A 23,803-nucleotide genomic window follows, 5' to 3' on the forward strand; every position below is an offset into this window, starting at 1 on the left:
GAACCTCAGAAAGTGACTTAATTTGGAAACAGGGACTCTGCAGAGGTGATGGAGGGAAGGGTCTGAGATGAGGTCCTCCTGGAGGAGGGTGGCCCTACATCCAGTGACAGGGTCCTTCTAAGACACAGAAGAGGAGGGACGCAGACACAGAGAAGCCACGTGCAGACAGGGGCAGAGACGGGAGGGAGGCGGCCACAAGCCCAGGGACGCCTGGAGCCCCCAGAAGCTGGAAGAGGCGGGAAGGACCCTCCCCTGGAGCCCCTGCAGGGAGCGCGGCCCTGGGACACCTTGACCTCAGACGTCTGGTCCCCAGGATGGGGGAGGACGGATGCCTGTGGTGTTTAGCCCCCCGGTCTGCGTCATTTGCTGCTGCCGCCCCAGGACACCGTCCATGCTTCCCCCCAACCCCGGCCCTCCCGCCTGTACATCCAGACCCAGATTCTCCTCCAAAGGTCCCCATTTCCCCCCACCCAGCCATCACTGCCCCTGCTCCCTGGTCCCCGGCAGTGTGGAGACCCCTCGCCCTGCCCGGAATCCCCTCTCCGGCCTCCACGAGAGCCAGCACTGGCTCAGCTTTAGTTTTTCCCGGGAGAACCCTTTCCCCCCAGCACGGGGCTGAGAGCTCACCCTCAACTACGAGGTGCTTCCGAGTCCTCTGCCCCCGGATCACGTCACTCACACGCCGTCCACGTCCTTCCCTGCTGTCCAATGGTCGGCTGCCTCAGCAGGAGGAGAGCTCCGTTGGGGCGGGACTTTTCTTCTGTCTCCGCCTTCCAGGGCCCCTTGGTACCCCGTGATTCTAGGACAGAGCCCGGGGCGTGAATCTGTGCCCGGTCAGTCTCTGCTGACCCAGTGCCTCAACTCTCTATATAAGGAGGCAACTTAGGCAACTACACAGCTGCCCCGAGGGGGCTCCCCAGGAAGCACATGCTCACCCTTTGCCCTCCCACGGGGAGAGGATGCCGGGGAGACGGCTGGTGTCACTGGGACCAATCCCACCACCCCAGCTGTGCCAGCCTCACACATCCTGTTGGGCAATGCTGTGGCCTGAAAGTTCCTGAAAGTCTGCCTCTGCAGCCGCTGACCCCTCGTGTGAGCACAGGGGCACCATTGTGCAAACCACACAGTCACCGGGAGGGTCCAGGCCGGGCCTCCCGGGTGGCAGAGACGGGAGCGTCGGGGAGATGATGGGCTGGGACGTTGCAGCCGATCACCACTGGGGCCACAGAGGATACGGGGGCATTAGGTCCTGAGTGCCTGGGGCATCAGTCCAAGAACTCGTTTTTTTCCATTAGAATGACCTTAGTTTCTTTTTTAATTTTTATTTTATATGGGATTCTAGTTGATTTACAATGTTGTGTTGGTTTCAGGTGTACGACAAAGTGATTCAGTTAAATATATATATATTTTTTCAGATTATTTTCCACTCCAAGTTATTACAAGATATTGAATATTGTTCCCTGTGTTACAAAGTAAATCGTTGTCGCTTATCGATTTTATGTATAGTAGTTTGTATCTCTTAATCCCAAACTCCTAATTTATCCCCTCCCCCACTTCCTTTCTCCTTTGGTAATCATCACTTCGGCATCTAAAAAATAAATGAATTTATATACAAAGCAGAAACAGACTCGCAGACATAAATAACTCATTTCTCTTGAGATGTGACATCCGTGCAGTAAGATGCTCAGCTGCTCTGCCTTTCATGCGGGTGTGTGCGGTCTGCTGGGCCATCTTCCAACGCCTACAACCGGCTCCCCAAGACTCCAGACCTCACTCCCTTCAGACCCCCGGGTGGGAGCCCCGGGCAGCCCGGACTTCGGAACGACTGGCTATAAATCAGGGCTTCCCATGACCCGCCTCCTCAGGCTTGATAATTTGCTAAAACTGCTCACGGGACTCAGGCAAAGACGGGAATTGAAAACAAAGACTTTGCTGGCTTACGATAAAGCATGTAACTCAGCTGGTTTTGACTTAGGATCCAAGTCAGGTGGGAGGGATGCACAGGGCAGGTATGGGGAGGGGGCACAGAGCCCAGTGGGCCAGGTGCGAACTCGGAGGAGTGAGGGCGGCTCTGAGCTCGCCCATCACAGCCGCTCAACGAAGCTTCCCTCCTTGGGCTCCGTGGGGTGGACAGAAAAATGTCCCCAAAGAGGTCCACATCCTAATGCCTGGACCCTATAAAAATGTTGCCTTCTGACAGAAGGGACTTTACAGGTGTGATTAAGTCCCGGATGTCGATCTCGAGATGGGGACATGGTCCTGGATTACCAGGTGGGTGTGACATCACCCACAAGCATCCCTGTAAGAAGCAGGCAGGAGGGCTTACAAGCTATAATGAGTAGGCGTCCGCTGTGTCGACTCGGCAATTGTGGTCCTGTTACAGCAGCCACTGGAAAGTCATTCCTTTCTGAACTGCAGCCAGTAGAGAAAGAAGGAGGATGTCAATTTTCTGCCAGTGGAGGCGGGCGGCGGCACAGACCCTCATCCCAGCCCCAGCGGCCAGCAGCAGCTCCGACCCCTCCCTGTGAGGAAGGGGTGGTGTTTCCCCGGAGCGGCTGGAAGGCGCATTACGTGGTCAGGGTCCACGGGCCTCGAAACATCCCTCCAACTACAAAGCATCTTTGCAAAACATCACATTAGTTTTCAGAGTAAAAAACCAAAACAAAACAGAACAGAAAGGTAGAAAAATGCTCAAAACAATTTAAAAAAGCTACATTCACAACAATTAAGCAAAACATTGAAAAAACATTAAAAGAAATTGTAAAAAAACCAACGACTTCCAGAAAGTGCCGGGGATGCAGACACCTGGAGCTCACGCATTCGCTGGGGCTTCTGTGACTTCTTCCACGGCTAAGACCTCTTCCTTGTCACCTTTTCCCGCGTCATGTGCAAATTTCTCCCAGAGGATCTGCTGGGGAGAAGGATGGGGGTGTCAGGAGCCCCGCGAGCAGTGGCCATGGGGGGTTTAGCTAGAAATCCGAGACGGCTCTCTGCGTCAGATCTTGTAGCTGGCAGATGAGCTTGTGGGAGGGACATCTGAGCCTAGGGTACCACATATGCTAGGGCCACCCGGAGCTCAGGGGTAGCGGGACGTGTCTCATGCTGGCCCCCTAGGGTGGGCGGGCCCCTGGAGGTCCCAGGGACCCGGAGAGGGTGTGGGTCGGTGCTCCTGAGAGGAGAGCTGCCCAGTTCAAGAATGCAGGTGAGCAAGCTGACAGCTGGGGGATGTGATGCCAGACAGCGGAGTAGGCAGACGTAGCGCCCGCCGTACGGAGAGGCAGATGTGATGGGTGCACCCAAGGGGGGTGTCGCGTAGGGGGCGTCTCCCTTGTCCCTTGTCCTTTTTCATCCTCTCTGGGAGCTGTCCGCTCCCGGAGATCTGGTCTGACCCCTTTCACTCTGTCTCTACCTCTCTCTTTCTCCCTCCCCGTCTTCCTTCTCTCCTTCTCCCCGCACCCCATTTCCCCAGACACAGCTCGCAGGTAAAACCCCAGTCCCTGACCGCTGCAGAAGGCCAGGGAGCAGGACACGGGATGGCAGCCACACCCTGTGGACCCCTTTGGGTGGACACAGTTGAGATTCTGGGGTCATTGTCCCCTCTCCTCCATCCTGGCTTGCCCCCCACCCCATATGTACCTGGTGGTCGATTTGATGGCTATCGCTCAATTTATCTTTGATCCGTGGAATTGGCGGGAATAATCTGTTCATCCCTAGGAACCTGGTGAGACAAGAAACGTGTGAAAAAAAGACCTAGACGCCCACTTTCCTTCTTGCACCCAAAGGGGACGTGTTGTCATGTCACGTGCAAACACGCCATGCAGGCTCATTTCTTCAGAACAATTTCCTTTAAGAATCACAGAAGGACCAACTCCAGGCTTAGACCATGGAGAAAATGAAAGACTCTGTGAGGGTCTTTCTGGAACCTTCACTCACTCCCTTGGACACAGGGATGGGAGTGAGGGGCATGTCCAGTCTCCGGCAGCTTGGAGGAGTCTGGGGTCTCTTGTGTTTAAAGACCAGGAGGCTTGTCCAACCTTGAAGCCCACGGTTCCAGATTGGGCCACCTTTGTCATGCCTTTTCAATGCTATCTCTTAACCAGCATATTCCGTGGTCCCGCAGCACCCCAGTCCGCTGCATGTTCACAGGGGCGTTTTCTTTCTCACCACACGAATGGTACCTCCAGTCCTGTGACATCATCAGGAGAGCTTGTGCTGAGTTGAAAGATAGTCTCCAAAGATATATTCACCTCCTGACCCCTGAAACCTGGGGGCGGGAGTTTATGTGGAAACGAGGTCTTTGCAGATGTGATGAAGTGAAGGGTCTGAGATGAGGTCCCCCTGGATGAGGTGGCCCTACATCCAATGACGGGGTCCTTCTAAGACACAGAAGAGGAGAGACACAGACACAGAGGAGAGACCCCAGGAAGACAGAGGCAGAGACGGGAGGGAGGCGGCCACGAGCCCAGGGACGCCTGGAGCCCCCAGAAGCTGGAAGAGGCGGGAAGGACCCTCCTCTGGAGCCTCTGGAGTGAACGTGACCCTGAGACACCTTGACCTCAGAGGTGTGCTCTCCAGGATGGGGGAGGATGGATGCCTGTGGCTTTAAGCCTCTGGCTTGTGGTCACTGGTTCCAGCAGCTACAGGAAACTCACACATCTTTTCTTTAAGATAAGTCTTCTGTGTAAGGCACGAGATCTGTCCCTGTCACCACAGCCAGTGGCCGGGGTGCCCAAACGCCTCTTTGCTCCCAGGTCCAGTGTCCCTCACAGTCGCTTTCACAGGGCAGACCAGTGTCTCGCCTGGTCCCGGGGGACATTAGCACAGGACGCCCGACCAGGACAGGGGCATCAGGACAGGGGCCGCAGGCGGACGCCCACGGCATCCCCACATCCTGCAGGAGGGTCTCCAGGCACAAAATCTCCCCATGCTTTGCAGAGGGCGCCACGCCGCACGCGTGCAGGTTTAGTCTGCATGTTCATTGCAAAGCATTTGCCCGGTGGCCACAGACCCTGTGTGATGCCCGGGTCGCACAACAGGAAAGATGACTGCGGAGGTGCCCGTGGGCAGGCTGACTGCAGTGGTCTGGGGGCCGGGGCTGAATGACTTGTGCTGGGGGAAATGAAAATCAGAGGAGGAGAGACCTTCTGGGAACTCCAGAAGCTCCAAGGGGCTGAGGGCAGGCAGAGCTCTGAGCACAGCAGGGCTGTGAGGGGCGCCCGGCAGGAGTCTGGGGGCAGGAAAGACCCTTGTTGGTCTCCTGCCACTGACGGACGCAGCCTCAGAGCTCTTTCTCTCCTGTGTGTTTTTCCATCTCTCCAACTTCCTTCCCTTTTTCCAGACAAGTTTTCCTCCAGAAAACCCACACGCCAATTGGCTGCTAGGACTGCCTGGGATGTTTGCAGGCTGCCCTCTCTTTTTTGCCAGCGATTGGGGCTGCCTTTGGAATAAACACCGGCCCCCTCCGCTGACCACGGGGATGCCCACCTAGGACGACCTGAGGTTACCTTTTGAAAAGGCAGCTGATGGTCAGGCCACAGACGAAGGTCCCCAGGACCACCAGCAGGTAGACGTGCACCAGGCTGGATTCTGGTTCCGCAGAGCCTGGGGAGAGAGAGGGGAACACGCCAAGTACGCCGGGGGCCGGGGCATGAGCGATCGCCACCCAGCCAGCTTATGTCCTCACTAGCTCACGGAGGAGGAAACATGCCCAGAGCAGGACGGACGTCTAAGGAAAGGACCCAGTCCTGCAACTTCCACAAAAAGATATTCGTGAGACAACACGACCCCGGGATCACGTCCAAAACGCATAAAGCGATTTTAAGACACAGCAACCCAAAGACCGAGAATTCAATTTAGAAACGGACCAAAAAAGGATGAATACACATTTCCAGGCATATGGTTTTAAACAAAATGGCGTCCCATCTCTTCTTAAGCTCTAATTTCGCGTGCCATTTAGGATAAGTGCTCTTTACAGCACATTATTTTTCTAATAAGGCACATTTTGTCAGTGAGTATTTAACAAGCCAATGAGAAATCCCAATTCTACCAGGATCCTCATAACCTGATGGAGGGGCCGCCATTGTGAGATTTTTCAGTAGGAACAGATAAAATGTGACCTATTACACAAAGCTGTCGTTGTTTATTTTAAGCGATACGTTAATTGTCAAAAGTGCGTATTCCGGAGGGGAAATGAAACCAGAAAAAGCCACACGGATGTCAGCCAAGTCTGTTTAGAACTCTGTTCCGGGAAAAGTCTATTCTTTTTGTCTATTCTTATTTTTTTGGTGGTGGGGGCATATTTTAAACCCATTTGTAAAGTGGGTTGTCAGTGTTTTTGTTCTTGGCGTCTCAGAATACTTTATATGCTCTGGAGGCTTGGCCCTTATCAAATGATTTGAAATATTTCCTCCCTTTTCATGGGTTGTCTTTTCACTGTCTTGAGCGTGTCCTTTGATGCACAAGAGTTTTCATTTTTGATGAAGTCCGCTTTACCAATTTGTTTCTTTCATCATTCCTGCTTTTGGTGTCACGGCTAAGAACCCGCTGACAAGTGCAACATGGCAAATCAATTCCTTACGGTACTCAGCTGTCGCTTCCAGCTTATGAAATATCGCTGAATCCTTATTTCATTTCATAAATTCGACACCGGCAGGTATCAAAGGCATTGATCTTGGATCAGAAAAAAACAACCACAAAAAAAAACGTATGCATACTGTGCTTGCTAAAACACTGAAGGTGTTTGAGACTGGATGGAAGGGAAGGTAGGCTCTTAAGTATCAGATTGGCTTTAGGGCCAAACCATTATATTCCTGCCAGCTGACCAAAGTTAGAAGGAGGAAGGTAGTAAAATCTGTCAGGCTAGGGCTTCCCTGGTGGCGCAGTAGTTGGAGTCCGCCTGCCGAGGCAGGGGACGCGGGTTCGTGCCCCGGTCCGGGAAGATCCCACATGCCGCGGAGCGGCTGGGCCCGTGAGCCATGGCCACTGAGCCTGCGCGTCCGGAGCCTGTGCTCCACAACGGGAGGGGCCCCAACAGTAAGAGGCCCGCGTACCGCAAAAAAAACCCAAAAAACCAAAATCTGTCAGGTTAGCCCTCCCCCGATTAGAAAGAAACAGAGCCAGTTTGGATGTGAGCTGTATCCCGATCAGAGGTGGACCGTGAGGGCTGTTTGGTGTGACCAGGAGGGATGGGTCATTTCCTGGTGGGGCGGAGGCTTAGGAAGGCTCTTAGTTATTCTTAAAGGGTCCCTCTCACGAGCCCTTGCTGTTGCCAGGGGAACAGTGTTGCGGGGGCCGGTGGACAGGAACCCCTCCCAGAATGGCTCAGAGATGAATTCAGGATGCCAGGATCTGTCTGGTGATGATCTCGGGACACGTACCAAACTCAGTTGGCTGACTCCAGGCACCCCAGTGGGCTTTCCGGGCATCTGCCGTCCTGATCTTCACAGTATGTTTGGCTCTGAACCCCGGTCTCGGAAAGCTGTATTTATTCCCCGAGTCACCAGACACCACAATCTTTGGAGAAAACAGAAAGTTAGACAGAGTTGTTGCCTGTGTTGAGAAACAGAATGCGGGTGTCTTTTCAGTTGCCCAACTGAAGTGAAAGATTCAAAGCCACACTCTCCCAATCTGGGCATGAATGTGGTATTTTACGTCCTGAGAACTTGGGAGGAATGCTTAAGGGAATAATGAAAATGAGTGATTCTGCCATTTTCCGAGTAACCACTCCTGGAGTTGCTAGGATCGTAAGTATAGATGCAGAAATGATTCAAGAGCTACAGTGGGTATGAACCCGCCCATGGATGGATAATGCCCCTGTAAATGATGTTAAGAGGACCAAGTTCGACTTCCTCATTGGACAGAGGAGGATACTGAGGTCAGAGTGGTGGTGAAACTTAGAAAAGATCAACAAAAATTACTTTGATGATCAACCTTGAGAGGAATTTTGGAAGAAGACATCATCCCCTTGACACTCCAAGGGATATTTCCTTGACCAACATGGATAGAAGAGGGAGACCCCATCCAGGGGCCTACTGGGGGGGTGCCCCTATATCACTGACTGGACGGTACTCTAGGAAACCTCCATCCTCTGGTTTTTACCCCGTCCCCATCCTGGCCACCGCTGGACGAAGTTTGCAGTTGGCATGTGTCCATTGCCCAACATCGTACGCTTAAGCTACAAGGGTGATATTTTGGGTCAGAGCTGTAACTCACCAGTTGATTTCCACTGCTTCCGGTATTACTCTAGAAAAAAAAAAAATCCAGACCAAAATAGAATGTTTATTTCTCTCCATTTTGAAGGTTTTTCATGGGTCTCATCCAATCTCCCCCTTTGAGCACAGTCAGGAAAAACGAAAACAGTCAGGGTCCAACAAAGGGTTGAGCTCCTACTGTCCCCCCTAACCTGCAGTGGCCCCCAAATAGAAGGATGGAACATGCCCACAGGAGGGAGGGTGCCCCTGCTCATGGCTCCTTCTAGAACCTCAGCTGGTTATGGATCCTGATAAGAATTCAGGTGGGCTTGGAGCATAGGTTCCTCCTTGTCTACACTGGGTCCAGGTGGGCTTGGAGCAGACCCTGAATTTTCCCAGATGTTCACCCATTCTGAGCCCACCTCATGTGCCCCAGGTTCTCATGGTGGGTCATGGGGGTGGCTGCCAAGCTTCTTGAGGTGTGGTGCCCTGCTTGGAGCAGTGTCCACTCACCTGTCTCTGGATGTCCAGCTGGTACTGGAACTCCCTGATGGACAATGTTTTTCGGGTCCTGGGCTTTTCCCACCGGATGAAGCAGTGTGATTCGTTGCAGTGCACGGTGATATTGTTGGGTGGGTTGTATTGCTCTGTAATGAGAACCCAGCAGACACCTCTAATCCAGAATGCTTCCCCTGGACCACAGAGAGGAGACCCAGTTCTGCCTTCACAACATTGATGGTGCCTCACCAAGGTCACCGGGAGGCAGGGGTGGGTCTGAGTGTCGTCTCTTGGGGAAGATATCAATCATCAGGCCGCCATGTGCAGAAGGGAGGAAGTTGCGGTTCAACAAGACCTGGGGAGACTTTCCTGGTGGCGCAGTGGTTAAGAATCCACCTGCTGATGCAGGGGACATGGGTTCGAGCCCTGTTCTGGGAAGATCCCACATGCCGCAGAGCAACTAAGCCAGTGAGCCACAATTACTGAGCCTGTGCTCTAGAGCCTGTGAGCCACAACTGCTGAAGCCCATGCACCACAACTACTGAAGCCCGCGCGCCTAGAGCCTGTGCTCCACAACAAGAGAAGCCACCACAATGAGAGGCCCGTGCGCCATAACAAAGACTAGCCCTCGCAACTAGAGGAAGCCCGCGCGCAGCAATGAAGACCCAACGCAGCCAAAAATAAATAAAATTTTAAAAAAAAGAAGACCTGGGGAGGTAGGTGGTGATGGGTTTGGAGGGCAGGAGAGAGGCTGGTTTGAAATGACTTTAGCCTTAAGAGGCCTGGACTATCCTATGGGATCAGGGAGCCTGCAGGTAGAAAGAGGGGCTGGCGTTCAAGAGAAGACATTGTTTGGCATACGGGAGTATCTTCAAGAGACCAGCCTGGAGCAGAGCGCTAGAAAGAAGAGAAAGAGCTGGCAAAAAAGAAGAAGAAGAAGAAGTAAATTCACAGTGGTCCAGGATGGGTGGAGGGGCTTGGACTGTCACATTCTAAGGAGAGAAAGAGGAGGTGGCATCTGGGTAGATTCAACTGGGTGTACACTTGTCCTTGTAGCAGGTTACCCAAAGGGAGGGAAGGAGGGAAAGATGGGGGCTTGGAGGAATTGGGTCCACATGGAGCTAGCAAAGTCATGGTTTCCAAATGGGGGAGTTGATGCATGTTTGAAAAGGTCAAGGAACTTCAGTGTCCTTCATCGTTGAACAGATATCCAAACAGTGACCCCATGATGGTGCATGCCAGCAATCAACAGGATGGGAGTTCTGTATCTGACTGCATTTTGATGGGCATCTGTTCCATTCTAAAAGCTGAGACTCAATTCTGTTGTTGGAATCTTTGAAGGTCTGTTTGGACAGCTTGGCTGTGTGAAGCTTCTCTTGTGACTGTGAATCTCATGGACTCCACTTCCACATTGAGTAGATCTGATCGTCTTTAAATTTAGAGATGAGATGTTCTATCCCTAGGATACTTACACTGGATTTTCCAGCTCAGAAAAAAGTAAGGGATATAACTCCTCTGGCCTATTGTTGTGATCGGGACTTAGGATTCTGCACCCAGTTCTAATGTGTGGGACTTCCCTCCGACCCCCAACACCACCAAGCAATTCTCTGACACCAGCTGGGTGTCCTACAATTCAACTCAGTTCTGACACTATCTACCTGGAGGTAGCGTCAGATTCCATAGGTGAAGGGCTCAGTCCTCCCACTTCAAATGTCAATCCCAAGTCCAGGTCATCACCTGTGCTTCCAACTGACCTGCTATAGATCAAAGATTCCCCTGACCTCCTCCGTGGGTTTGATTCATTTGCAAGAGAAGCTCTCAGAACTCAGGAAACATTTTACTTACTAGACCACTATTTTACAATAAAAGGACATAACTCAGGAACAGCCAGACAGAAGAGACGCATAGGGCAAGACATGGGCAAAGGGTGTGGAGCTACCATGCCTGCTCTTCTCGGGTGGCTGTCTCTCTAATTTGTGGACATGTTTGACTGAGTAATTAAGGATCTTGAGATGAGGTCATTCTGGATAAGATGAGCTCTAAATCCAATGACTGGTGTCTGTATAAAAGGAAGGAAGGGAGATCTGTGATATACCAGGAAGATGGACATGTGGACAGAGATTGAAATGATGCAACCATAAGCCAAGGACTCCTGGCCATCACCAGAAGCTAGGAAAGAGGCATGGGAGCAGAAGTTCTTTCAGACAGTCCGGAAGGAACCAACCCTGCCAATGCCTTGATTTTGGATTTCTGACCTCCAGAACTGCAAGACAATACATTTCCATTGTTTTAAGCCTCCCAGTTTGTGGTCATTTGTTACAGCATCTCCAGGAAACTTACGCAGATTTCAACGCAAATTCTGTCGGACCTACTAGGCAGTGGTTAAATCACAGGTGGTTGCTCTCACCTATTTCTTTTAACAGCAAAACCGAATCGAAGAACTGGATTCCTGCTTCTTGGCTGGTACCGTTAACCAGGAAGTAACTGTACGAAGTTAATCCCGAGAGGTCTTGGAGGTGACATCCCACGTGGGTTCCTGAGTCTTTTAGGTAATGAGGACATTCTCTTTCGATTTTTTTCCTGTAAGATTCCAAAGTGTTCAGAGAACAATCAGGGCATATTTCGTTCTTCACTGTATTTCTCAGGGTTGTCTACATGAGGTCAACACTTACTTTGAGTCTCTTATATACAAAAAATATTGAACGTCATTGGGCGCTGCTTGGCCCTTGGCCCAGGTGCAGTTCATGAAGTCCGCATTGTAGATAAGACAGGAGAAGTTTTGGGCAGCTGTGCCCTCCCCACCTGGGAAGAGACAGAAACAAAATAATTTGTACATGGAGTTTAAAGGGGGATGGACCGGATAGCTTCATGGTTCAAAGAAGAATCAATACCAATTCTTCTCAAACTCTTCCCAAAAAGAGAAGAGGGAACACTTCTAAACTCATTTTCTGAGGTCAGCGTCACTCATCACTCTGATACCAAAGCCAGACAAAGACACAAGAAAAGAAAATTACAGGCCAATATCCCTAATAAGCATAGATGTAAAAATCTCCAACAAAATGTTAGCAAACCACATCCAACAGCATGTTAAAAGTCAAATTTATCCCTTGAATGTAAGAATGATTCAACATATGCAAATCAATCAACGTGATGCACCACATTAACAGAGTGAAAGAGATAAACTACATAATCATCTCAATAGATGCAGAAAAAGTGTTTGACAAAATTCAACATCCATTCAGGATAAAAACTCTCAACAAAATAGGTATAAAAAGGATTTACTTCAGCACAATGAAGGGCAAATATGAAAATCCCACAGCTAATGTCATACTCAATGGAGAAAAACTGAAAGCGTTTCCTCTAAGGTCCTGTACAAGACAAGGATGCCCACTCTCACCACTCCTATTTAACATAGTACCTGAAGTCCTAGCCAGACCAATTAGACAAGAAAAAGAAATAAAGTTATTCAAATCAGAAAGGAAGAAGTAAGATGATCTCTGTTTGCAGATGATATGATCATATACGTAGAAAACCCTAAGACTAAACAAAAAAAAATATTGAAACTAATACATTTAGTAAAGTTGCAGGATACAAAATCAACATACACAAATCAGTGGCATTTCCACACAGTAACAATGACATAGCTGAAACAGAAATTAAGAAAAAAAAATCTCATTTACAATAGCCACAAAAAGAGTAAAGTACCTAGGAATACACTTAACCAAGGAGGTGAAAGGCTTGTAAGTTCAATGTTGCAAGACATTGATGAGGGAAATGAAAAAAGACACAGATAAATGGAAAGACACCCTGTGTTAATGGACTGAAAGAATTAATAGTGTTAAAATGTCCATACTACCCAAAGTGATCTATAGATCAATGTGACTCCTATCAAAACCCCAATGACATTCTTTAAAGAAAAAGAAAAAACAGTCCTAAAATTCGTATGGAACCACAAGACTCCAAATAGCGAAAACCATCTTGAGCAAGAAGAACAAAGCTGGAAGCTTCATGTTGCCTGATCCCAAGATATATTACAAAGCTACAGTAAGTAAAACTGTACTATGATGGCATAAAAGTAGATGTAGAGATAACTGAAACAGAGTAAAGAGCCCAGAAATAAATTCCCACACTTATGGTGTACTGATATTTGATAAACCTGCCAAGAACACACCAGGGAGAAAGGATTAGTGTCTTTACTGAATGATGATGGGACAACTGCCTATCCACATGCAGAAGAATGAAATTGGGTCCTTATCCCACACCACATACAGAAATCAAGTCAAAATGGATTAAAGACTTAAATATAAGACCTGAAACTGTAAAACTCCTAGAAGAAAGCATAGGGAAAGAACATCTTGACATTTGTCCCAGCAATGATTTTTTGGATTTAACACCAAAAGCACAGGCAACTAAAACAAAAGTAGAAAACTAGAATTGGGTCAAACTAAACACTTCTGCACAGCAAAGGAAACAATCAACACAGCGGAAAGCCAACCTATGGAATGGGAGAAAATATTTGCAAACCATATGTATCTGATAAGGAGTTAATATCCAAAACATATAAAGAGTTCAAGCAACCCAAGAGCAAAAAACAATTAATCTGATTAAAAACAGTCAGAGGATCTGAATAGACGTTTTTCCAAAGAAGACATCCAAATGTCCAACAGGTACCTAAAAAGATGCTCAACATCACTAATTGTCAGGGAAATGCAAATTAAAACCACAATGAGGTATCACCTCGCACCTGTCAGAACAGCTCTCATCAAAAAGACAAGAAATAACAAGTGTTGGCAAGGATGTGGAGAAAAGGGAACCCTTGTGCCCTGTTGGTGGGGATGTAAATTGGTGCAGCCACCATGGGAAACAGTGTGGCGATTCCCCCCAAAATTAAAAATGGAACTATCATATGATCCAGTGATCCTTTTTTTTTTTTTTTTTTGGTACGCGGGCCTCTCACTGTCGTGGCCTCTCCCGTTGCAGAGCACAGGCTCCGGACGCGCAGGCTCAGTGGCCATGGCTCATGGGCCCAGCTGCTCCGTGGCATGTGGGATCTTCCCGGACCGGGGCACGAACCCGCGTCCCCTGCATCGGCAGGTGGACTGTCAACCACTGCGCCACCAGGGAAGCCCTCCAGCGATCCTTTTTATGAGTGTATGTTCCATGGAAATAAAATCTGGATCTCGAAGAGATACCTGCACCCCCATCTTCACTGCAGAATTATTCACAGAAGCCAAGATATGGAAATAAACTAAGTGTCTGTGTGGACAGATGAATGAATAAAGAAGATGTGATACACATACACAAACACACACACAAGGAGGAATATTAGTCAGCCATGAAAGGGAGGAAATTCTGCCATTTGCAACAACATGGATGGACCTGGGGGGTATTATGCTAAGTGAAATAAATCCGACAGAGACAAATACTATATGATTCACTTACATGTGGAATCTAACGAAAACTCATAGAAACAGAATAGAATGGGGGTTCCAGGGGCTAGGGAGGGTGGGGGAAATGGGGAGATGTTTGTCAAAAGGTACCAATATCCAGCTGTAAGATGAGTAAGTTCCAGGGACCTAACGCATAACATAGTGACTATAGTTAAAATACTGGATTGTTCACTTGAAAGTCACTAAGAGAGTAGATCTCCAGGGTTTTCACCACAAAACAAACAAACAAAAAACCTACTTGACAGGATGGATACGTTAATAGCTCAATTGTGGTAATCATTTCACAAAGTATACGTACATCAAGACACCAAATGTGGGGATTCCCTGGCGGTCCAGCGGTTAGGACTCTGCGCTCTCACTGCTGAGGGCCCAGGTTCAATCCCTGGTCAGGGAACTAAGGTCCCACAGGCCGCGCAGCGCGGCCAAAAAGATAAAAAACAAAAAACAAAAAACCCACCAAATGTACCTCTTAAATATGTGCAATTCCTATGTGTCAATTCTATCTCCATATAGCAGAAAAAAGTGGGGGAATGTACCCTGATGCTCATGTGGGAAGGAGAAGAATCACCACCATGTTTTCCCTACCTGGGTTCAGGTAGACCAGTGTTTCTGAAATTCGTCTTTGGTTGATATTTACTTCGACAGTGAGCGTGACTCCCCCATGGAGAGAACAGTCCTGAAAGGTGCACTGACATTCCTTGTCTTTGACCTGAAAAGATGTCACCAGCCAGTGAATTAAGAATCAGTCTTCTTTCGTTACATCCTGGTTGTTTGCTCCTACCCTGACCCTGTGATGACATCCACCTCCCTCTGTGACATCTCCCCCAGGTACCTTCTTTGGCAAGACGCCAACTAGCAGCCTTCATAAGGTCAGAATAGAGCTCGCCTTTTCTTTTTATTTTATTTTACTTATTTATGTTTGGCCGCGTTGGGTCTTCGTTGCCGTGTGCAAGCTTTCTCTAGTTGCAGCGAGCAGGGGTTACTCTTCATTGCGGTGTGTGGGCTTCTCATGGCAGTGGCTTCTCTTGTTGTGGAGCACAGGCCCTAGGAGCGAGGGCTTCAGCAGTTGTGGCGTGCAGGCTCAGTAGTTGTGGTGAACAGGCTCTAGAGCACAGGCTCAGTAGTTGTGGCGCACAGGCTTAGTTGCTCTGCGGCATGTGGGATCTTCCTGGACCAGGGATCAAACCCATCTCCCCTGCATTGGCAGGCGGATTCTTAACCACTGTGCCACCAGGGGAAGTCCCAGAGCTCACCTTTTAATATGAGAGCCCTCATCCCTTTAAACTGTATGGGAACTTCACACCCTCTTTTATGGGATTGACTTTTCTTGTCCTATCTCATACCCACCCTTCTCTCACAGGTGTCACGTTTACATTGTATCCAAGTCAGTCTGTTTACTTTATTTCCATTGAACAGGCAGAGCTAATGTTATTTCTCTCTCAGGATTAAGTCTTGCAGGTGGATCAACTGAGCAAAAGGCTGCCATTGCAGGCAGCCAGGAGCCCCCAGGCTAATTGGAATAGGGATGCCTGAGAGAGGAATGGGGTCCTCTCAGGGAATCAGCCCTCTGGACACATCTTGGACACAGCAGCACTTTCCTGGTGCACTTCGAACCATGAGTCTGTGATGTGTCCCAGTGTCACGCGTATGTTTTTTATTTGTCCTGCTTGACGAGAGCTCTACAAAGAACAGTGATCGAGCACATCCAATCCATCTTACCTTTTTTTTAATCTGTCCCTTCTCCTTGTGAATCAACACACATTCCCCGTAGGTAGCGTTTTCCTGGCAGTCCCAAGTTAATTTTGTCGTCTTTGGGTCAAACTTCATGTTTAGACTGGAGTTCTGTTCCACGGTTGGAAGATCTGAAACATACAGCCTCAGGAGTCAGAAACTACTCTTCTCCCGTCTCCATTCTCCCTTAACCAATGCATCTCACATCTTGTGAGCAGAGATCAGGGCTGGGAATCACTGTGCCCCTACCCCTCTCACATCCTCATCACCCCCTACCCCTTTCCCACCTCTCCTTCCTGCCCTTTCTGCAAGGGGAGATGTCCACTGTGGAAATAAACGAAGACAGGAAGCAGCAAAGGCTATTTATCCAGATCCTGCCATAGTAAAGGGAGTCGGCCACCATCACCTGTGTCTGCAGAATGGGTGGGGGGGAATTCACATCACCAGCAGGGGGAGCACAACAGGAGGTGTGATGCCGGTTGACCATTGCATATGAGGATAAAATGAAATGAGATGCAGGCATTGGGATGTTTCCCCCAGAACCCAGGGTCATGGGAATGGGAGCAACGGGGAGAGGGGAAGCACATTCATACGTTTATCCCATTGGTCCTGGGTCAGGCAGAGTGAGGGTACCAGCAGCATGGAGAGTAGAATGGCCATCACCAGGGCACACAGGGGGCTGACCGAGGGACGTGAAAGTGCTGGGGGAAGAGAAAATCAGCTTTCATGGGGGTCTGGACATGGAGACCAGGGGTGTTTCCCTGGCGGGATGTCCAGGGAAAAAACACAGGACTCTCTCCAGGGTGATGGTCAGCATGGTGACCTGGCCAGCCTGGGTCACTGTTGGCTACAGGGGGTCCTCAGGCTTCAGTAAGCCTCAGAGATGGCCCCAGAACCAAGAGCCTGTCCTCAAGCCTGAGCACCACGTCCAGCCTTCCCTGTTACCTCCTGAATCACTTTGGGCAAGTTGCCCACCTGCCTGGTCTGTAACATGGTGGCAGGGCTTGGGAGGCTGGGGGATAACTCCCAAGTCAAAGGCAATGAAAGGCCATGTACCGCGCCCGAGGATGGGGTTCCTTCATGCAGTGGGAGACCCTTGGGAGACCCTCCACCTGACCCTTCAGCATCCTTTCTCCAGAGCCTGAGGACGAGGGTCCCTCCATGCAGTGCATTTGGGGAGACCCAAACCCTGAGTCTCCAACGTGGTTATCAGAGTCTGTGGATGGGAATCCCTCTGGGCAGTGTCTTTCTCTCTGCCCTGAGAGACTGTAAGCCCCCAGCCATAGCTGTTTCTCTATCCCCAGAAATGCATCCCCAGCATATGGGTATCAGGGCGCTGGACACACATCTTACAAATTGAGTGGATTATTTCTCCAGAGCAGACTGTGCTAAAAGCAGGTATAGCCCCTGGAGCAGCTGCTGAAGTTGGGAGCAGAATAGCAGGGATGGTCTATGTAAAGAAAATATAAGCCATTTATATACATTATTATATAATTCCCCTGTGCATTAATTATAAAATCTATCTCTTCATTTATAATAGAGATCTTCATATAAAATTGTAACTATGATGTGAAATATATAGAAATAATCCATGTTTGTATGAATAGGAACAATTTTATAAATAATATTGATACATAAGGACATTCTGTGACTTATTTATATTATCTTTATGCTAGGAGACTCTCTCTCTGACAAGCTTGCTTCACACTTTGATCCCTTTGTTATTCACACCCGATGAGGGAAGTTGATAAATGAGCAGAAAGACAGACACAAAATCAGACAGATGTCATGAGTTTGTAGGCGCTGAGCCTGACGTGGATGTACAGTTCCCCACAGAGCGTGGAAACCGGGGAGCTTTTCCTGCCCCCCAAGAAAACTGTGTTACTTTCCTTGTGCTCCTGTAACAAATTCCCACAAACTTGGCATTTTCTTTTTTGATTTTTTTATAAATTTATTTTAATTTATTTATTATTTTTGGTTGTGTTGGGTCTTTGTTGCTGCATGCGGGCTTTTCTCTAGTTGCAGCGAGCGGGGGCTACTCTTCGTTGTGGTGCACGGGGGTTTCTCACTGCGGTGGCTTCTCTTGTGGCGGAGCTCAGGCTCTAGGTGCGTGGGCTTCAGGAGTTGTGGCGCACAGGCCGTTTAGTTGCTCCGCGGCATGTGGGATCTTCCCGGACCAGGGCTCGAACCCGCGTCCCCTGCATTGGCGGGCGGATTCTTAACCACTGCGCCGCCAGGGAAGCCCCAGACTTGGCATTTTAAAAACTCCGCACTTCATCTCTTGCAGTGCTGCAGATCAGAAGTCTGACAGGGTCCCTTTGGGGTAAAATCAAGGAATTGGCAGAGAGCTGCTTCCCTGTGAAAACTCCACAGGGGAAAGCGTTTCCTTGGCTTTTCCAGCTTCCGGAAGCCACCTCCTTCCTGGGTGCATGGTCCCCCTCCATCTTCAAAGTGCATTACTCCAGCCTCTTCATCATCACAGCACTGCCTCTCTCTTATAAGGACACTTGTGATGACACTGAGCTCAACCAGATAATCCAGAATAATCCACCATCTCAATACTTTTCACTTAGTCCTGTCTATCATGTAAGGTAACATATCAAAGTTTCTAGGGATTAGGACGTGGGTGTTTTGGGGGACGTTTTCTGTCGACCATACGGGGACCAGGACTTGGAATTCGTGGCTCAGGTGACCCATGAATCCATGGTTGCCACATCACGGTGATTATAAGATGCTTTGGGGGGCTTCCCTGGTGGCGCAGTGGTTAAGAATCTGCCCATCAATGCAGGGGAAGCGGGTTCGAGCCCTGGTCCGAGAGATCCCACATGCCGCAGAGCAACTAAGCCCGTGTGCCACAACTACTGAGTCTGCGCTCTAGAGCCCACGAGCCACAACTACTGAGCCTGTGAGCCACAACTACTGAGCCTGCACTCTAGAGCCCGCGAGCCACAACTACTGAAGCCCTCGCGCCTAGAGCCCGTGCTCCGCAACAAGAGAAGACACCGCAATGAGAAATCTGCTCACCGCAACGAAGAGTAGCCCCCACTCACGACAATTGAGAAAGCCCATGCGCAGCAAGGAAGCCCCAATGCAGCCAAAAATAAATAAATAAATTTTTTTTTTTTTACAAAAAAGATGCTTTGGGGAAAATTACAGCCCCTTTGCTTTGTGTCTCATTGCTCTGACTCTCTCTTACTAATCAGACTGGATTTGGGGAGAGTGGAACAAGAAATACGTGTTCAGGTTTCCTTTATGATATTAACACATTTTTTGAGATCTTAAAATATTTTTTAAAACTTGAGTGTTGCAACAATTAAAAAGCGTCATTAGGAACAAAACAGAAAAATAGGAACAGTCAGTACACAGAGAGACAAGGAGGAACTTTCAGTGCACGTGACTGGGTAAAGGAACCAATCTGAAAAGGGCTTGTAGTGCATGATTCCAGCTCTACGACAGTCTGGACAAAGCAAAACCGTGCAGACAGCAAAAGCATCAATGGTTGCCAGGGGTTAAGAGAGGAAGAGGGATGAAGAAGTGGAGCACAGGGGATTTTTAGGGCAATGAAACTACTCTGCATGACACTATATATAATGATGGATACAGGTCATCATGCGTTTGTCCACACCCATGAAATGTGCAACACCAAGACTGACCCCTAATGCAAATTATGAACTTGAGTCAAGAATCCTGCGTCCAACTTGCTCCATCAATTGTAAGACATGCGCCACACTGATGAATGGTGTCCGTCACGGGAACTATCTGTAGGGGAAGTGGGTACGTAGGACTCCCCTTACTTTCCACCTAATGTTTCTGTAAACCCACAACTGCCTTACACAAAGTCAATTAACATTACCAAAAAATAGTACTGCAAAAGCACCATGCTCTATTCCGATAAAGCCACACCCCACAGAAGACACCTGGTCTTCCGGCTGGGTCTGGGGTGGCACCTGCGACTCTGCTCACCGTTTCCCCAACAGTGTCTTTGGTTGTGGTGATTCATTATCTGGTGTTGCTGTGACTTGGAATGTGGCCTTTCCTTCTCTGGCGCTGAGTTCTGCCAGTGCGCACCTCACCTCTCTGCGCTCCCAGAAGCCCATCCTTCTAACGCTTCATCCTCTCCTGGAGGGCCCTCTCTCTCTGCATTTTATGGTGCACGATCATATTTTCTGTAATTTCCTTGCGTTTATGGAGTCTATTGGTCTAAACGCAGCCTCTGTCTCTTGGTGTTTTAGTTGACTGGGGGCTGCCCTAAGAAAGGACCACAAGTTTTCTTCCCTCCCTCCCTGCCCCCTCCCTCCTGGCCTTCCTTCCTCCTGGCATTTCCCTAATTCATTCCTTCTCTATCCAATCCTGTCCTGCCTCTGCTTTTTTTCCCACTATGCCCAGCACGCCGACCCCTTGGACCTCCTTCTCCACATTCTCGTATCTCCCTCCTGGGCTCCAGCCCCACCAAGGGGGCTCCTCCATCTTCCGCCAAGGCTCTCAGACCTACAGGACCCGCCATCAGCGGACCGCTGGCCCAGCTCCTCCGTGGCCTGTGTCACCCTGGGTGACTTTGGCATCCATTGTACAAGGGGGACCTCCCGACTTCCGTGAGCCATCTCCACCAGCAAAGACCCCTTCACCCCAGCTGCCTTCACACGCCCAGTCCCCCTGGCCCGTTATCATCTGGACCCTGCCCCCGCTCGGAGACGTGTTCAGGAGTGTCCCGAGCCTGCTGGCGCTCCACAGGCACCGGACACCCTCTCCTCACACCCCAGCTGCCTCTGCTAAGAAGCCGCCAGCACCTCCTGCGTTTAATTCGCTGTTTCCATGATCGCGCCTCCTTTCCCACCTCCTCTGTTGAAGGCTGACTGGCTCATCTATTGGAGCCGGGAAGGAAGGAAGGAAGGAAGGAAGGGAGGGAGGGAGGAGGGAAGGAAGGGAGGGAGGAGGGAGAAAGGAAATAGATTCCCTGAACCTTCACCATCTCCTCCTGGCTGGGTCCCAACAATGGAGGACCCCACCCACTCCCTTTTTCAGGTGTGCATACCTGGGCCACCGCACACCTGGAGACAAGCACCCAGCCTCAGATTCCTGCCCCCAACTCCCCCCCCGCTCCCTGGGACCTCACTTGCTATCAGAGAGGAAATAAAAACCACAGAGCCGACCTGTTCCAAGTTCCCCACCCGCCTGACATCTCCTGCCCTTCTCCCACGATGGGAAAGCGCCCAGCTTCCTCCACGTGCGAACGGGACCCCGGACCAGCCAGCTTTCCTCTGGGTCTTGTCCCCGTCCTCTGTGCTGGGGCCGGGGCACCCAGAGGCTCTGAGAGAGGACCTTCCTGGGTCAGTGCACGCCCGCAGCGACTCTTGCCTTGATTTTCACATCCGCAATTTGTGCACTGCCCTTGCGGTTGGAGCTGAGCCTCACTTAACAGGGCGGGGGATGGGCCGCGGAAGGGCCACGGCCCGGAGCACCTTAGTCCTCAGCGGTTACAGCACCTGCGCCCATCACCTGGCCCTCTGTCCCGTCAGCTTCCTGGGTGCACTTTTCTCCTCCTTAGTGCCTCGCATCGTACCTGCCTTGGGAAGCGGGATGGACACGCAGCGGGTACCCAAGGATACACACTATCTTAGACTGATCGACACCCTACAGCACAGTTCCCCATTCAGCTTCCTCTGAACCGAAACTGCCTTGGCTTCTTGCTCATTGTGATGGGGCAAAACCAGAAACTTCTGTAAACCTGACTTAAAAAAAACAGCCAAGTTCTCACACACCACAGAGGGACACAGAAATCCACCCAAAGGTCGCTGCTTTAGATCAGCGGTCCATCGCAGCCCCCGGCTCTTGGTCGAGGATGGCGAGAAACCTCCAGAGGACAGTTCACGCAGAGCATGAGATCATCAGTGCTATGATGCATCATGTGCAGACAGAGCCTGGTTTAATTCTCACCCCCGTCCTACGAGGCAGCTCCTGGTACCCTCACAGAAGTGGCCGGATGACCAAAGCCCAGTGAAATCTCATTCTTTTATTTGTTGCCTTGATTGTTTTTAAAGTCGCGGCAAAATTCACATGGTATAAAATTCGCCCTTTAAAACGTACAGCTCAGCAGCACTTAGGACATTCATAATGTTGTGTATCCCACCACCTCTATCTGGTTCCAGAACCTTCTCACCCCTCCAGAAGGAGACCCCGTCCGCATGAGCTGTCACTCCCCAGCCCACGCCCCCAGCCCCCAGACACCATGAACCCACTTTCTGTCTCTGTGGAGTTGCCCGTCTGCTTGTTCCCTGTAAATGGAATCGTGCCCTATTTTGCCTTTTGTACCCACTTTCCCTCTTCTTCTGGTTTTCACCAGGCTGGGTTTTCTTTCCTCTTTTAAAGATTTCAGCTTTACACAGATGTCAGCTGGAAAGAAGGCGCTGAGACCTTGTCTCAGAACAACATCTCTCAAATTCGAGGCACACAGGAAACACCTTGCAGGGGCGTGGGTCCACGGGGGACCCTGGCACCAGCTGGCATTTTGATCTCGCTGTGGTTCTGGGGTGCCACGTATCACCATGATCGGGCAACACACAGACACAGAATGCAACGCCACCCTCTTCAGCAGCACCTGTAACCTGGGCAGGCCACCCGCTCTGCAGGACACACAGCTCCACGAAGGCGTCCCACCCGAGCCTTTGGGCTAAATCCAAGCCATGTCCCAGGCACAGGCTTGTACAGAGAGCTCCACACACACTCACTGCAAGCTGGCTGGGTCCCTGGGACTCACTCAGACCTTACAATGCAGCTTCACGTGCTACGAGACGCACCCATCACCAGTAACCATCTTCACTGGGTGCCCTTCACCCAGCAGTTTTTATTGCCCACCCTCGAGTTCTCGCCCACCTGGAGTGCCAGCTGCCCGGAGCAGCAACAGAGGCAGGAAAAGGTCCCCTAGTGACTTGACACTTTGGAGGACCCCAGGATCAAGGGGACCGGACTAGCCCACCGTACCACGCTCGCCCCTGCCAACCTGTGTTCCTCCATGCTGCTGCCTGACGCTCCCACATCTGGCCGCTCTGACAACTAAGTCTCTTCCTCGTCCGAAAGCAAGTGCCCAGATTGCGCGACAAGAACATTTCAGCTCAATATCTTCCTTTTTTTTTTTTCCTCCTTGATTCCCTCCCCCATCTGTGGTGTTTCTCATTACAAGGAATTGGGAAACCTTCGTGGTGGAGTTGCCCCCCTTCACCATAGATACAGAGAAGGTCACCCTCCTTAAAGTCCAAGCAGTGGCTCAGGAGGCTGCCCAGACCAGCTACCAGGTGGGCCTCTCGTGTCACTGCCCATTTTCATCATTGACGTGGAGAAGGTCATCCTCCTAACGGTTGGACCAGAGAGATCACCAGGTCTGCTCAGAGTGGACACCATGGTGGGTCTTCATGTCTTCGGTGGAGAACACCCCCTTGCTCACATTCACAACCAACCCAGTTCTGTTCAGTTCAATTCATCAGAACTTTGCTGAGTATCCCAGGGATTTAAAACCAGCCAGAGTGGGTAGGAAGTGGCTTTCCAGCTCATGATGGGGCAAGGCTGAACAGAAGGGTCATGGGGGCTGGGGACACAAACGCAGCACTGGATGTCCCCAAGGAGGGTCTGTCACATGAGGTGGTGGACAAGAGTGGGTGTGGGGTTTCATGGGGACTACATCCTGGGTGTGAGGGAGAGATGTTGTCTCCCAAGCTCACTGGGGCTCCGGGGCTTCAGAAATGCAGGAATGCTGGTACAGATCAGAGTTAGGGCAAGAGGAGGTACTGGCAAAGGGGATGGAGCTGGGGGAAGGCTCAGTCCTGCCATGTTTAAGTGGCTTCCCTGATGAGCCCCGAAGGGGAGGCGTCCATCAGGGAGTTGGATGTAGGGCTCGGCCTCAAGGGAGAGATCTGAAAATCTGAGCTCCCTTCCGGGCAGGAC

General features: G+C 50.3%; 1 protein-coding gene across 7 annotated transcripts; it reads right to left on the minus strand.

Annotated features, from left to right (window-relative positions):
* Positions 1–429: 429 nt before the first annotated feature.
* Positions 430–22,948, minus strand: LOC137216814 (granulocyte-macrophage colony-stimulating factor receptor subunit alpha-like). 7 transcript variants are annotated; one of them, XR_010939863.1, is made up of 14 exons: positions 22,866–22,948; positions 16,462–16,569; positions 15,857–15,999; positions 14,723–14,846; positions 11,360–11,489; positions 11,095–11,267; positions 8,703–8,836; positions 8,212–8,241; positions 7,377–7,512; positions 5,505–5,601; positions 3,637–3,718; positions 2,806–2,911; positions 2,327–2,412; positions 430–799 (listed from the first exon to the last, which is right to left on the minus strand). XR_010939863.1 is itself a non-coding variant. In XM_067722878.1 (13 exons), exons 1-12 carry the CDS (start codon positions 22,900–22,902, stop codon positions 2,813–2,815), a joined length of 1,290 nt encoding a protein of 429 aa, XP_067578979.1. In that variant the 5' UTR covers positions 22,903–22,948; the 3' UTR covers positions 1,338–2,412; positions 2,806–2,812. The 7 variants fall into 7 exon arrangements, 5 of the variants coding, with proteins under 5 accessions (XP_067578979.1, XP_067578978.1, XP_067578976.1 ...); XR_010939862.1 differs by having other exon boundaries at positions 2,327–2,911; XM_067722878.1 differs by lacking the exon at positions 430–799 and having other exon boundaries at positions 1,338–2,412; positions 2,806–2,908.
* Positions 22,949–23,803: the final 855 nt, after the last annotated feature.

The sequence above is a fragment of the Pseudorca crassidens genome, chromosome X (genome assembly GCF_039906515.1).
Source record: "Pseudorca crassidens isolate mPseCra1 chromosome X, mPseCra1.hap1, whole genome shotgun sequence".
Classification (NCBI taxonomy): domain Eukaryota; kingdom Metazoa; phylum Chordata; class Mammalia; order Artiodactyla; family Delphinidae; genus Pseudorca; species Pseudorca crassidens.